The sequence below is a fragment of the Nannospalax galili genome, unplaced genomic scaffold (assembly GCF_000622305.1).
Source record: "Nannospalax galili isolate Female #2095 unplaced genomic scaffold, S.galili_v1.0 scaffold740, whole genome shotgun sequence".
Lineage (NCBI taxonomy): Eukaryota > Metazoa > Chordata > Mammalia > Rodentia > Spalacidae > Nannospalax > Nannospalax galili.
Window position 1 is genome coordinate 49,715 of NW_008345503.1, and position 12,469 is coordinate 62,183.

Genomic DNA, 12,469 nt, shown 5'->3' on the forward strand with positions numbered 1-12,469 from the left:
GAGGCTCCTTTCTTTGCACTGAAAGAAGAGGGGGAAATGAGAATCTCTAATAACTTTTAAATTGCATCTATTCCATTGTGCCTAGAAATGTCCTCTCAAAAAGAAAAGCAATTAGGGACTTGCGGTCCCCTCTGTGGGACAGCTTTAGGGAACCTGACAGCCCCTCTCTCACAGGCAGATGCATAGCGGCTCCTTGTGAAAGGGGACATGTGAGTAGTTCCAGGGGCCCAGGACCCAGCCTGACACCATTTCCAGGGCTGCGCCTGCCACCTAGTGTTCGATAACCACATCGTCCAGCCTGTTACTCCAGGTCTGGTCTTAGAACCATGGTAATTAACTAGGGCACCGTCAGGATCATCTCATGGGCTTACTATCCCTTACAAGTTAGGGGCTATCAGTACCTCTCCAATTCATGGAGGTCATAGTAAGAATGCGCTGTTGCCCACAGTCACAAAGTAAAAAAGAAAGTTAAATAAAATACCTTAATAATCTAGGTCCTAAGACACCCCCTCCCCAGTAGGGCAGTGATGCAACTCCTGCAGTGCAGGACTTCTGCATCTGATCAATAAGAACCCTGCCAAGGCAGCTGTTGACTAACTTGGAGGCCTGCACAGAGAGGCATCCTTACTTAGAGTTGGCAAAACCCTGACAGATCACTGAGGAAACTGCCCTAATTATAGCAGGGCCAGAAGACAGAGAGAGACAAAGGTGTTATCTAATGTTACTTTAGGAGTGCCCATCACCAGGCAGGATCAGGACAGGAACACATGCCTCTACCTCACATTCAGGAAGCCCCTTAAAAATAGAGGTTGGCCACTCTTGCCAACAGATATAAGACAGTTATCGGAATCCACAGGCAGGAAAAAGCCAAGCATCTTTAACTTGGGTCCCATTACCATACCTTAACGCCTATGTAAAAGGTCTGTAGTGATGTTATAATCGCATCTGTGATGCAAATTTTGTCACAGTTTTTGTGTCAAAAGTAGCATACTGTTCAGAAAAACATTTCAAATAGTTGGACTTTGTTGGCTCTTCTGGGTTCCACACATCAAGAAATAAAAATAATAGTAATAATAACATCTCTTCAACTTCTAAGAGAATCCCCACTGGAATTACTACAAGCAAAGCAGAAGCCCAAAAGAAGGAGGTTTCTTTTCATCACAGTTTCCAAACAGACACCTGACTGTGGCCATCATCAGCTCCAGCATGAACTCCCAGGCCCAACACTTTCCTGCTTTCCGCACATCAAAATGAAGAGTTACATAGAAGGTTCCATTCCATGACTAGGACCGGGCCCCACAAAGTTTTCTGTTATGAGTGATCTCTGACCCCACCCTACTGGTAAAACTCATAACAACCAAACATTCAGATCGGCAAAGGATGTCAAAAGATACTTCAAAATTCCAGTAAAACTGTCCATGCAAATATGTCATGAGAATTCAATATATGCTTTGGGGGCAAAAGCAACAGTGTTTATCAATATAATCAGTGGTAACCAAAGAAATCATGTTTCTCCATAGAGTGTCATCCTGTCTTGAAGCATGTCAAAGGCTCCTTTATCAAAGCAGGCACAACAGAACTTGAAACACAATTTCCTTCCCGGGCACTAAAAGCAAATTAGCTTTGGGCCCAGTTTCCAAGGAAAGTTTCTGCATCTCCTGCATCCTAGCCTGGGCCCAGGAATCTGGGCACCTGCACCTGTGCATGAGTACATACATGTGCATGTGCCACATGCTCTCTGGGACTCACAGGTTGGCCAGGCCCGCCTTGCGCTGTCAGCATGGAGTTCAGCAACTGGGTGAGCTCCCCGGTTCCTTTGGCCTGTCGCCCCTTTTCCATAACGTACAGGGTCAGGGTGAGCGTGTCCGTTTCGAACGGGCTTCTGTCCGTTATTATGGCTGGTGGGACTTCAAATCCTCCCTGCAGGAATCCTTGCTTATCTTGCAGGCAGCTGTGCACCGTGCACGCTGGTGAAAGACCGGTGCTGGTGGTGTCAGGGCCTTTAAGGAAAAGGACCCTGGCCCACATGACCTAGATAGCTGGACAAGCCCTCCAGGAAACCATTCTGGCCTGGATGATGGTGGCTGCTGCCAACGCACAGTAAGCAGGCTGGAAATAGAACAGGCTGCCTGCCCGGAAAGGTAGGCCTCATTCTCTACATGAGCTCCCCCTCTTTGAAGATCCCAAGAAACAGTGTTCAGCTACAAGGGAGAGGTGAGGGGCCCAGCTAATAAAAAGGACCCACAAAATCCTACTGGGAACACAAAAGGATTCTGCTGCTGCGGCCTCGTTCTCCACGGTTACGGCTCTGGTGGCAGATTGGAGCATAGCTTATCTGGGGCGTAGGTCACATAAACTAATGGCAACCCCAGGATCGGTAGCCAGGATGGAGATCCATGGTAGATGTCCAATCCAAAAGATTTTATATATATATCGTCCTAGCATGATGCCTGGCACCATGATTCTTTAGCAGTTTCTCTGGATTTTTTTTGTTGTTGTTTTTATTTAAAAAAAAAATACTTCATAGTGTTGGAGAGATGGCTCAGCTGTTAAGAGCACTGGCTGCTTTTGCAGAGGACATGGGTTGAATTCCCAGCACCTACATGGTTCCAGGAAATCCACCACCCTCTTCTGTCCTCTGTGGGTACTATTCGACAGGGGGGAACTTAAATACATGGGTGCACTTACATACGTGTGGGCAATACACTCATACACATAAAATAAAAATAAAATCATGAAGACTATATGAAAGAACTCCTTTTGACCCTTGCTTAGCACGTCGCCAATAACAAATAGTTAAGTTTTGCATTTCGCCCGGGGAAACCAATGGTGATTTCTCTGGCATAATTCTAGAAGGATCAGTGGCGCTATTTGTGGAATCCTGAACCAGTAAATGACTGGATGGATGGAAGGAGCCACCTTCGGGTTGGTTTTCAGGTTCCTCTTCAGTCTAACAGTGTCATTATAGTAAGAAGGTTTCCCCAGTGACAGTACATAGCAGTGTCCCTCAAAGGGGACCTATTTCTCTAGTCTAAACTAGAGAAATTAAAAGTGCATTCTTACAAAACCCAGATGTGAATATTTACATCAGCATTATATATAATTGTGATAAGGCACACTGCCCCTCCAGGCCCCAGACCCAGGAGGGAGCTACATCTGTGGGCTCTCTTCTCATATCTGACCCAGAACCCTCATCCGTATACCTCCTCCAAGCTTCCCATCCAGGCACAGACAGGATCTGCTTTTGCAAGCTCTCTTGGCCCAGGCTCAGCTGGGATCCATATCTATGTGTGCTCTTTTTCTGAGTTCCTGGATCTGTGCTGCACCCCAGGTTCAGCTAGGAGCCACATTCAAGTGTTTTTTCAGAGAGTTTGCCTGGTCCCTCCCCCGACTCAGGCCCTGGTGGGAGCCTCACCAGGGGAGTTTTCTGGACTTCACCCAAACAATCTCACACAATCCTTAAGACCCCCACATCACATGGCTTACCACTAAATTGGAATTACCTCACTCTCTCCAGTCAATAACCAACACTGTCTGAAGGCCTGACCAACTCACTCCTCCTACCTGACCTGAAATCAACCAACTTTGCATAACAGCAAAAACAGAACCAAACTTCCATTCAACATAGGCAGATTAGAATCTTATATCAGACACACTACCAATGAATGAATTCACATGCCCAGGTCTCATTGCAAAATAACACAAACGATATGAAACACCACAATATTATATCCCTTCCAGACCACTAGTCTTACAGAAATATTCTCCAATGGGTATTAAAAGAACAATTATAAACATGATTGAAGAAATGCATAATTAAGCCATGAAATTTGCAGCTGAATGGATGGAACTGAAAAATACTGAGTGGAGTAGCCCAGACCCACAAAGACCGATGACACCTCTTCTCTTTTATTTGTGGATCTTAGTTCTGAATCTTAAGACTTGAGTGTTTAACCTAAAGTGACCATACAAACCAGGAAGAGTTGGGGAGGACACTTGAGAGGAGCATAGCACACTATGAAGGGGAAAAGGGGAAGGTGGGCACACAAGTAGAGATGGGAGGAGAGTAATACAGGAGGAGAGGGAGGGAGGATGGATACCAGGGAACATTTGGAAAAGCCATAGGGAAACCTATTTTTTTACAAGCTTACTTAAATGTACATATTATCATAGATGAGTGTATAAATCTATAGTTTTAATGCAATCACCCCACACCAACTGATCACTACCGGGTGAGGGGAAAGTTGGTTTTCTTTAAGGGAGGGGCACTAGATAGGTTGATCAGGCTCCAGTGGATGGACTCACACCAACGGATATTTGGGGACACAAACTTGACTCGATAGGTTTTAACATATGTGACAGAATGCATGAAATCTGGTGGGGGAGGCTATAGGGGTAAGTGCAGATAGGGGAGGGGGGTCTAAATATGATCAAAATGTACTGTATGAAATGCACAAAAATCAATTTTGAAAACTAAAATAAAGTGGAGCATGATTGAGGAAGACAACCATGGCCAACCTCTGGCCTCCGTATGCGTGTATGCATGTGTACATACACTCACATGCACATGTGCATGCACACAAATATGTATATACACACATCAAGAATTATTGGAGGCGGGTGTTTGTTTGGGATTTTTACCATTTGGAGCCCAGAAGCCCAGGTCCAAGATGACAAGGTCTTGCTCCCTCAGGAGGCTCTGCAGGAAGATCTACCCCCCACCTCTTTCTGCTTCCAGTACATTCATTGGCTGCCATGGCTTGTGACCACGTCAGTCCAGTCTCTGCCTCCATCATCACCTTGCCGTCTCCTATGTGGATCCCTTATAAGGACAGTTACTGCATTACAGGCCCACCCAGGAAATCTAGGATGACCTCTCACCTCAAAGTCTTCAACTTAATTACATCTGCAAAGACTTTTTCCAAATAAGATCACACTCATGAGTCCCAGAGATTTAGATATGGATATATTTTTTAAGGGGGTGCCATTAAACCCACTACAGGCATCTTGAAATTATTCTCAAATCTGGTTAGGGACCATGCTACAGCTACTCTGAGGGCTTTGAGAACTAATGGGGTGCAAGGGAGAGCATCTGCCTCACCTGGTCTGACTTGCTCCATTCAATGCCCCGTGCTATATGCTGTGTGTAACCTGCCCTTGTTGGCAAACCCAAGGCAGGTATGGCTTCCCCTCACACTGGAAGGATGATCCTTCACATACTCGATGGTAGATATAGCCTCTGCTGATTTGCTTTTTTGATTTCAGTTTAAGGTCAAGTATGATTTTAACATGGAAAGTGAGCATTGTGACTATGAAACCTCTAAGAACAGAGCCGAGGTCGTGGGTGGGATAGGGGAAGGGTGGAGCCTCTTGACACCTTCTGTGCTGATCCTGAGGAAGTCAGCAAAGTGCCTAGCTGCATAATGTGCAGGCTTCAAAGGTGTTTGCACAGGAGATGCTGTGTGTTTAAGAACTGAAAGGATTTCCCACTTTAAGGCAAAATGACCTGAGTTTCTGTGCATTGCTATATGATATGGGTGTGATTCCTGGCATCTAAAACCTCCAGGGCTGACTCCAACTCAGATTCTAAGAACCGTCAGAGGAGATGTGCTGATTGCTCTGTTGTTTCTCTGGATCCTGCCTCTGGATCAGGGCCAATTACAGACAAAAACTTGGATGTATTCACAGAATACAAGGAAGCATCCGTGAAAATATTCCATCAACTGAATCCACATCTCAACCAAGAGACACCATGCAGAACATACAGAAAAAAGCAGAGGAAAGGTCTCTTTTTGTTATTCTGCTTGGTACTGGAGTAGGGAAGTATTGCTTCCCATACTGTCTGTTGTGGGAAAAGGTACCCAGATGCTGCTGCAACCCCTTCGATGGTACAAAACATTAAAAACCAAAAGGGAACCGATAAGATAGTTTAGTTGGTAAAGTGTTTACCTTGAAGGCATGGGGCCCCTCTGAGTTCAATCCCCAGAACCCATGTTAAGAAATTAAGAGGCTGGAGAGATGTCTCAGCGGCTAAGAGCACTGGCTGCTCTTGGAGAGGACCCAGGTTCGAATCACAGTACCCACATGGCAGCTAGCAGTCATCTGTAACTCCAGTTCCAGGGGATCCAATGCCCTCTTTTGACCTCTAAGGGTATTGCATGACACAGGTGCACTTATACACATGCAAACAATACACACACACAAACACAAAAAATAAAAAAAAAAATTTTAATTTTATTATTTTTATTTTATGTGTATACGTGTATTGCCTTCATTGTAGGTAAGTGCACCCATGTCACGCAATGCCCGCCAAAGTCAGAAGAGGCTGTCGGATCCCCTGGGACTGGAGTTACAGACAGTTGTTAGCTGTCATGTGGGTGCTGGTATTCGAACTCAGGTCTTCTGCAAGAACAACCAGTGTTCTTAACCACCGAGCCATCTCTCCAGCCCATAATAATAATTTTTAAAGAAATTAATTTTTAAAAGTTGAATATGTATGAAGTTCCTGAAGAATCGATTAAAATGATTGTGCAATTTTGGTGGTGCAAACTTGTAATCCCAGCATTCAGGAAACAGAGAGAGGCAGATCACTGGGGCTAGTTGGTGAGTCCCAATGAGAGACCCTGTCTCAAAAGAAAAGGTAGCTGGCACCTGAGAAGTAATGCCCAAAGTCATGTGCATACACACACATGCACACACACACACACACACACACACAAACACAGAGACATACACACACACCCACAAACACAGAGACATGCACACACACACGCACACATGCAAACACATACATGGTCCTATTTTTTCAATCTTATATTAGCTATTGTTCTGTTTCTATGACAAACACCACGTTCAATACAACTTGTAAAAGGTAGAGTTTCTTTGGGTGTGGTCGCCTGCTGTGGCTGCTCTCTTGCCCTTGCAGTTCCTCTGATCAGTGTCCAGTCCAGACCCCAGGGCTGGTGAGGAGTCTGCTCCGGACCCCAGGGCTGGTGAGGAGTCTGCGCCAGCATCACCGCATTCAGATGCTAGAGATAGGCAGATTACTGGGGCTAGTTGGTGAGTTCCAATGAGAGATCCTGTCTCCAAAAGAAAAGGTAGCTGGCACCTGAGAAGTAATGCCCAAGGTCATGTGCATACACACACACACACACACACACACACACACACAGAGAGAGAGAGAGAGAAGGTGCTTTGTGAGTCAGGATTTTCCTGATGGGTGCAGCCACAGATGGAGTTGGGAAAGTGCTAGGATGTGAGTTCAGTCAGAAACCAAAAGTAACTGCAAGGCTTGTGATCAAACTAAGTTTCCTGTTGGAACAACATGGAGATAATGGAATGTTCCCCCCAAAACACGGATTTCACACACACATACACACAACCACACACAGGGGGCAGGGAGAAACTCAAGAAAGCACACAGGTGTTTCATAACTTGCCTTGATCTTGAACTTCTAATCCAGAAAGAACAAAATTTATCTACAGGATGAGCTGCTTAGAGAGAGTGTTTAATGAGAAATATATCTGCTTACTACAAATTCTATTTCCTTACATCTAGTTCTTATAATTAATCATTTTCATCATGGTAACTGGATTCTCCAGAGGAATTATTATGATTTCTCATTTGAAAGTGCTATGTGTTTATAGAAAAAGCATCACTCAGGGGCTGGAGAGATGTCTCAGCAGTTAAGAACACTGGCTGCTCTTGCAGAAGACCTGGGTTCGAACCCCAGCACCCACATGGCAGCTAACAACTGCCTGTAACCCCAGTCCCAGGGGATCTGACAGCTTCTTCTGTCCTCTATGGGCATTGCACGACACAGGTGTACTTACCTACAAGCAGGCAATACACACATACACATAAAATAAAAAAAGAAAGAAAAATCATCACTGAATAATAATATAAACTGTCACCTGTGACTCAGGTGGCTACAGACCTGTGGGAGGCCAGAAAGTCATAACTGCCTACCACCAGTAACTGAGAGATATGTTGAATTCTAGAGGGGCCAAAACAGGCTTATTCTGGTTGGTTATACACAGCCAGAGCTGAACAGGATGGTACATGCAAGAAATAAAGCATTAGGTCCATTTAGTGGCCAGGATGCCAGAGTTCATATCCCAGTCCTGCCTGCCACTCGTTGGCTGGAGACTTCCAATAAATTTCTCCAACTCTCATCTCTCCCTTTCATCATCAATAAAACATCCATCATGACATTGCATTTAGGAGACTGCTGTGAAGATTAAATGAGTTGTTTAATGTTCTGTGTATTTATTATCTGACACAAAGCAATGAAGAATTCTTTTATAAAGGAAAACTGTGTTTATTTCTTCTTCACCTACTCAAAATATATACTGACCACAGTGCCATTACCAAGATAGCATGTGGGTTAGGCAGCACCGGGCACTTCAAGGCATTGGATTGTGAAAATACCCACGCTGTTTCGTCCACTGTCTAGGAATCTGCAACGCACAGTCAGATTAGGGTAGCACGTGAGACCAGAGGTCCAGATAAAAGGCACTGCTTTGGCGGAGGGTGAGGCAGGAACTTCATTTTGCAGAGTGCTTCTTGTATATCTCTAGGAACTCCTTCACGTCGTCTGGGGACCCCATGATGACTGGCGCCCTCTGGTGGATATCAGTGGGAACAATGTCTAGTACAGCTTCCTTCCCTGTGGTGGCCAATCCTCCTGCTTTCTCCATGACCAAGGCCATCGGATTACATTCATACAGCAGCCTCAGCTGGAAAACAAGGCGAGATACCGGGTCCTCATGCCAGAAGGTGTTAGAGAGAAAGAACTTGTTTTGTTAAGCACTGCAGAACTGGAGGGAGTTTCCACGGTAACCAACACTCACTCTCCTATGAGTTACTAAAGTCCCCCCGTGCCCCAGGTTGCATCTGAGACAAAACAGTTAGCTCTTTGGTTGAATAAAGCCATTCATGGAGCCAGAGCTAGCCACCTGATGCAACTGTGAGGCAGACCACCTGGATTTGGGACAGAGTGACATGTTGGCAGTACTGACGGTTCCCCACTGTTTATAGCACAGAGACTGGACTTAATGGGTGATTCTGTGTGTGTTTTGGATGGAGCCCTGCCTGTTCTAAAAGCATTTTTAAAAACCCACAGTCCTGTCTGGTTGCAGACATCTGGAAGGCAGACTGGCTCCTCCACATGGTGTAATATCGACCGCAGCCTGTGCATTCCTCTTGCAAACCTCCTAATGATCAGGCTTGGGATTTTGTGTGTCATATGTCTTGGCATTTACTTTTGAAAATTAACTTTTTTATCGAGTACATTTTAATACAGTCTGCCTACAGAGCAGACAATTAATGTTTCCTGACTCTAATTCCACCTGGGAATCCAGGCCAGATTTGGAAAACTTAGGGGGAGGGTCCACATTTGTGTTAACAATTTTTGAGTCCTTTGAGGAAAAGTGCTGTAAAGCCAGCTGAGCATACACATTGGGGTGGTGACAGGAAGACCGGTGTTTCAAGTATAAAGAATATCTTCAGTGAACTGGACACCACGAGCTGTAAAGATCTAGAGAGATTTGGAGGGGGGGGCTTTTTGAGGCAGGGTCTCCCTGTAGTCCCAGCTTGCCTGGAACTCACTATGTAGACCAGGCTGGCCTTGAACTCACAGAGATCCACCTGCCTCTGCTTCGAGAGTGCTGGGATTAAAGGCGTGTGCCACCACGCCCGGCTCTAAAGAGATTTTAAATGTGTTGGTTCTTGACATCTTAAGGAGGGTGCTGCCCGTTTCTTCTCTCACACAAAAAAAGGAGGGGCTGAGAATGTAGCTCAGTTGGTAGAGTGCTTGTCTGGCATGCACAAGGCCCTGGATTTGATCCTCAGCTCGGCATAGGACTGGGTATGGTGGTACACATCTGATATCCTGGCATTTGGGTGGTGGAAGCAGGAGGATCAGGGGTTCAGGGTCACCCTTGACTACATAGAGAGCTCAAAACCATCCTGGGCTACATGAGACTCTATCACAAATAGATGATAGATGATAGGTAGATGGTAGATAGATAGATAGATAGATAGATAGATAGATAGATAGATTGATTGATTGGTGGATGGTGGATGGATGGATGGATAGATAGGTAGATAGAAGATAGATAGATGATAGATAGATGATAGATGATAGAGATAGATAGATTGATGATAGATGGAGGATAGATAGATATAGACAGATATAGATAGAACATAGATAGATGATAGATAGATAGATAGATAGATAGATAGATATAGATAGATAGATAGATAGATAGATAGATAGATAGATAGATAGATGAGGTGGGGAAGAAGACATAACACCTGGGAAGGAAGCATTTTGTCACTTTGTGTGTAGAAGGAAACGTGTCCCCTAGCCAGCATTAGAAAGTATTCCTGCCCTGTGGCTTTGCTGGGAACCCAGCCAGAATCTGGCCAATATAGTCAGTGGGAAAATCACCTGAAAGCTCTGAAATTTCCCAATAGATTCTTCCCTGGTCTCAGAGGGCATCACTTTCCAAGTAGCAAATGTCAGGCACATTAGTTATTTCTATTTTATGCCTTTTGAAAGCGATCAAAGCAGACCTCTCTCTGCAATGCATATTTGATTTGCTATCTTGGTAATGAGATGGGACTATTTCATTTCCCTCTATGAATGGAACTCATTCTGTCCAAGCCAAACCCCACACTGCTTAAAAGCTCTGAGCACTTTTAGTCCCCTGCTGACCATAACTCCATTAATTCTCTTTTGCTGTGGCATTGGAAGGCTCTCAGGGGGACATTTTCACATTTAGTTGATACCATATGACTTTGCCTTGAATCTGGAGACTGCCCCACAGACATTTTAGCAACCACCAGGAGAGCACAGCAGCATCAGAACCCTCTGTCTTCCTAATGAAGTCAAATCCCCCAGGCTGGAAACGAAGCCCACTGCTTCTCAATCACTTCCTTGGGGATGTACATACCTTTCCATTGGGGCTTTTCTTGTTGGCAGGGTATAAAAAGATCCCTCCATACACCAGAGTGCGGTGAACATCAGCCACCATGGACCCCACATACCTGGCACCATAGGGAGCAGAATTATCCTACAAGGTTAAGAGCAACAATAATTAGAGCTACAGAAAATAAAAGACACACTCTTTGTGTCCACAATGCTTATCTGGTTCCACAGTCATTCATCAAGTCCCTCACAGAATGCACATTTGGAGTTGAACTAAGCTATGATGAAATTTCCATTCCCAAGAAGAAAACAAAGTAATGGAGGCACAGTCTCCTCACCATCTCCCAGCAGGTCGGATTACTGCCTGAATCCCAAGAGGGTAGGTTTGATTTTAGCTATGAGGTTGCAGCAGGCAATACAAAAACTCTATCTTGAAGGTTGACAAGGATTTTTGCCGAGCTAAGGAACTGGGTACGTACACAGGTATATGTTTCCTGGGACAGGAACTGGTTCAAGCAAGAGCTTAACAGTATAAAGAGGTAAATGCTGTCACTACAGGCATGCTGACACGCATGTGTGCAGGGATTGGGCATGTAAAAGGAGATAAAATCAGGCTAGGAAAAAAGCCCAGGGCTAGCTCTGAGGACCCTGGATGCTATGTCAACATGTGGGCTTCATCCTCAGAAAACAACAGCAACAGTATGACAAAATTAAATATTCCCATGTACAGCCAGCTGTACAATCAGTCATTTTTCCTCTTCATATTCACTAATTTGTAACCACTTATAGTGAGATACCAAGACAGACACCATCCATCTTTTTTTCATGTGGCATGCATGCAAACATGTATGTGTGTTCATGTAGTCATGGGCACGTGTGTACGCATGCATGTAGAGGCTAGAGGTTAATGTCTGGTGTCCTCCTCAATCATTCTCAACCTTATATATTGAGATAAGACCTTTCACTTGAACCTGGAGCTTGCTGATATGGCTAGCCTAGGTAGCCACCTTGCTCAGGGAATCCTGTCTCTGCCTCCCACATGCTAGGATTATAGACAGGCCACCTGTAATATGGATCTGAGGATCCAAACTCCAGTCCTCAAACCTGTGTAGCAAGCACTTTGCTGGCTGAACCATCTCCCCAGCCCAAAAGTATCCATCTTGACAAAACTTACAGAAATCTATCACAGACATAAACCTGAAGGGACAGACACCACACAACAGCTATTTGGGTGGGAGAACCTTCTATACTTCTGGGAACCAGGGACCCCAAAAGTAGGAATGTTTTATTACCATGAAGTAGTTCATCTGGTTGACTTTATTATCCCAATTTTGTAATGGGCATAAAAACTAAAATAACACCCTTTTTTTGTTGTTGGTGGTTTTTTGTTTTGTTTTGTTTTGGGTTTTTTTTTGTCTTTTTGAGACAGAGTCTCCCCATTTTCCCAACTGGCTCAGAACTCGCTATGTAGACCAAGGTGGCCTTGAGCTCACAGAAATCTGTCTTCTTCTCCCTCCTGAGTGCTTGGGTTAAAGG

At 44.8% G+C, this 12,469-nt stretch overlaps 2 protein-coding genes across 2 annotated transcripts in view; both read right to left on the reverse strand.

Moving 5' to 3' along the window:
- The window catches only part of LOC103740950 (fructose-1,6-bisphosphatase isozyme 2-like), a 16,766-nt gene extending 14,738 nt beyond the window's left edge, over nucleotides 1-2,028 (reverse strand). Inside the window, 2 exon segments of the mRNA XM_008841630.2 lie at nucleotides 1,750-1,773; nucleotides 1,775-2,028. Coding sequence (XP_008839852.2) covers nucleotides 1,750-1,773; nucleotides 1,775-2,028 — 278 coding nt within the window.
- Nucleotides 2,029-8,244: 6,216 nt separating this feature from the next.
- Nucleotides 8,245-12,469, reverse strand: part of LOC103740947 (fructose-1,6-bisphosphatase 1-like) — a 29,397-nt gene continuing 25,172 nt past the window's right edge. The window contains 2 exon segments of the mRNA XM_008841628.3: nucleotides 8,245-8,738; nucleotides 10,959-11,078. Coding sequence (XP_008839850.1) covers nucleotides 8,547-8,738; nucleotides 10,959-11,078 — 312 coding nt within the window. The 3' untranslated portion in view covers nucleotides 8,245-8,546.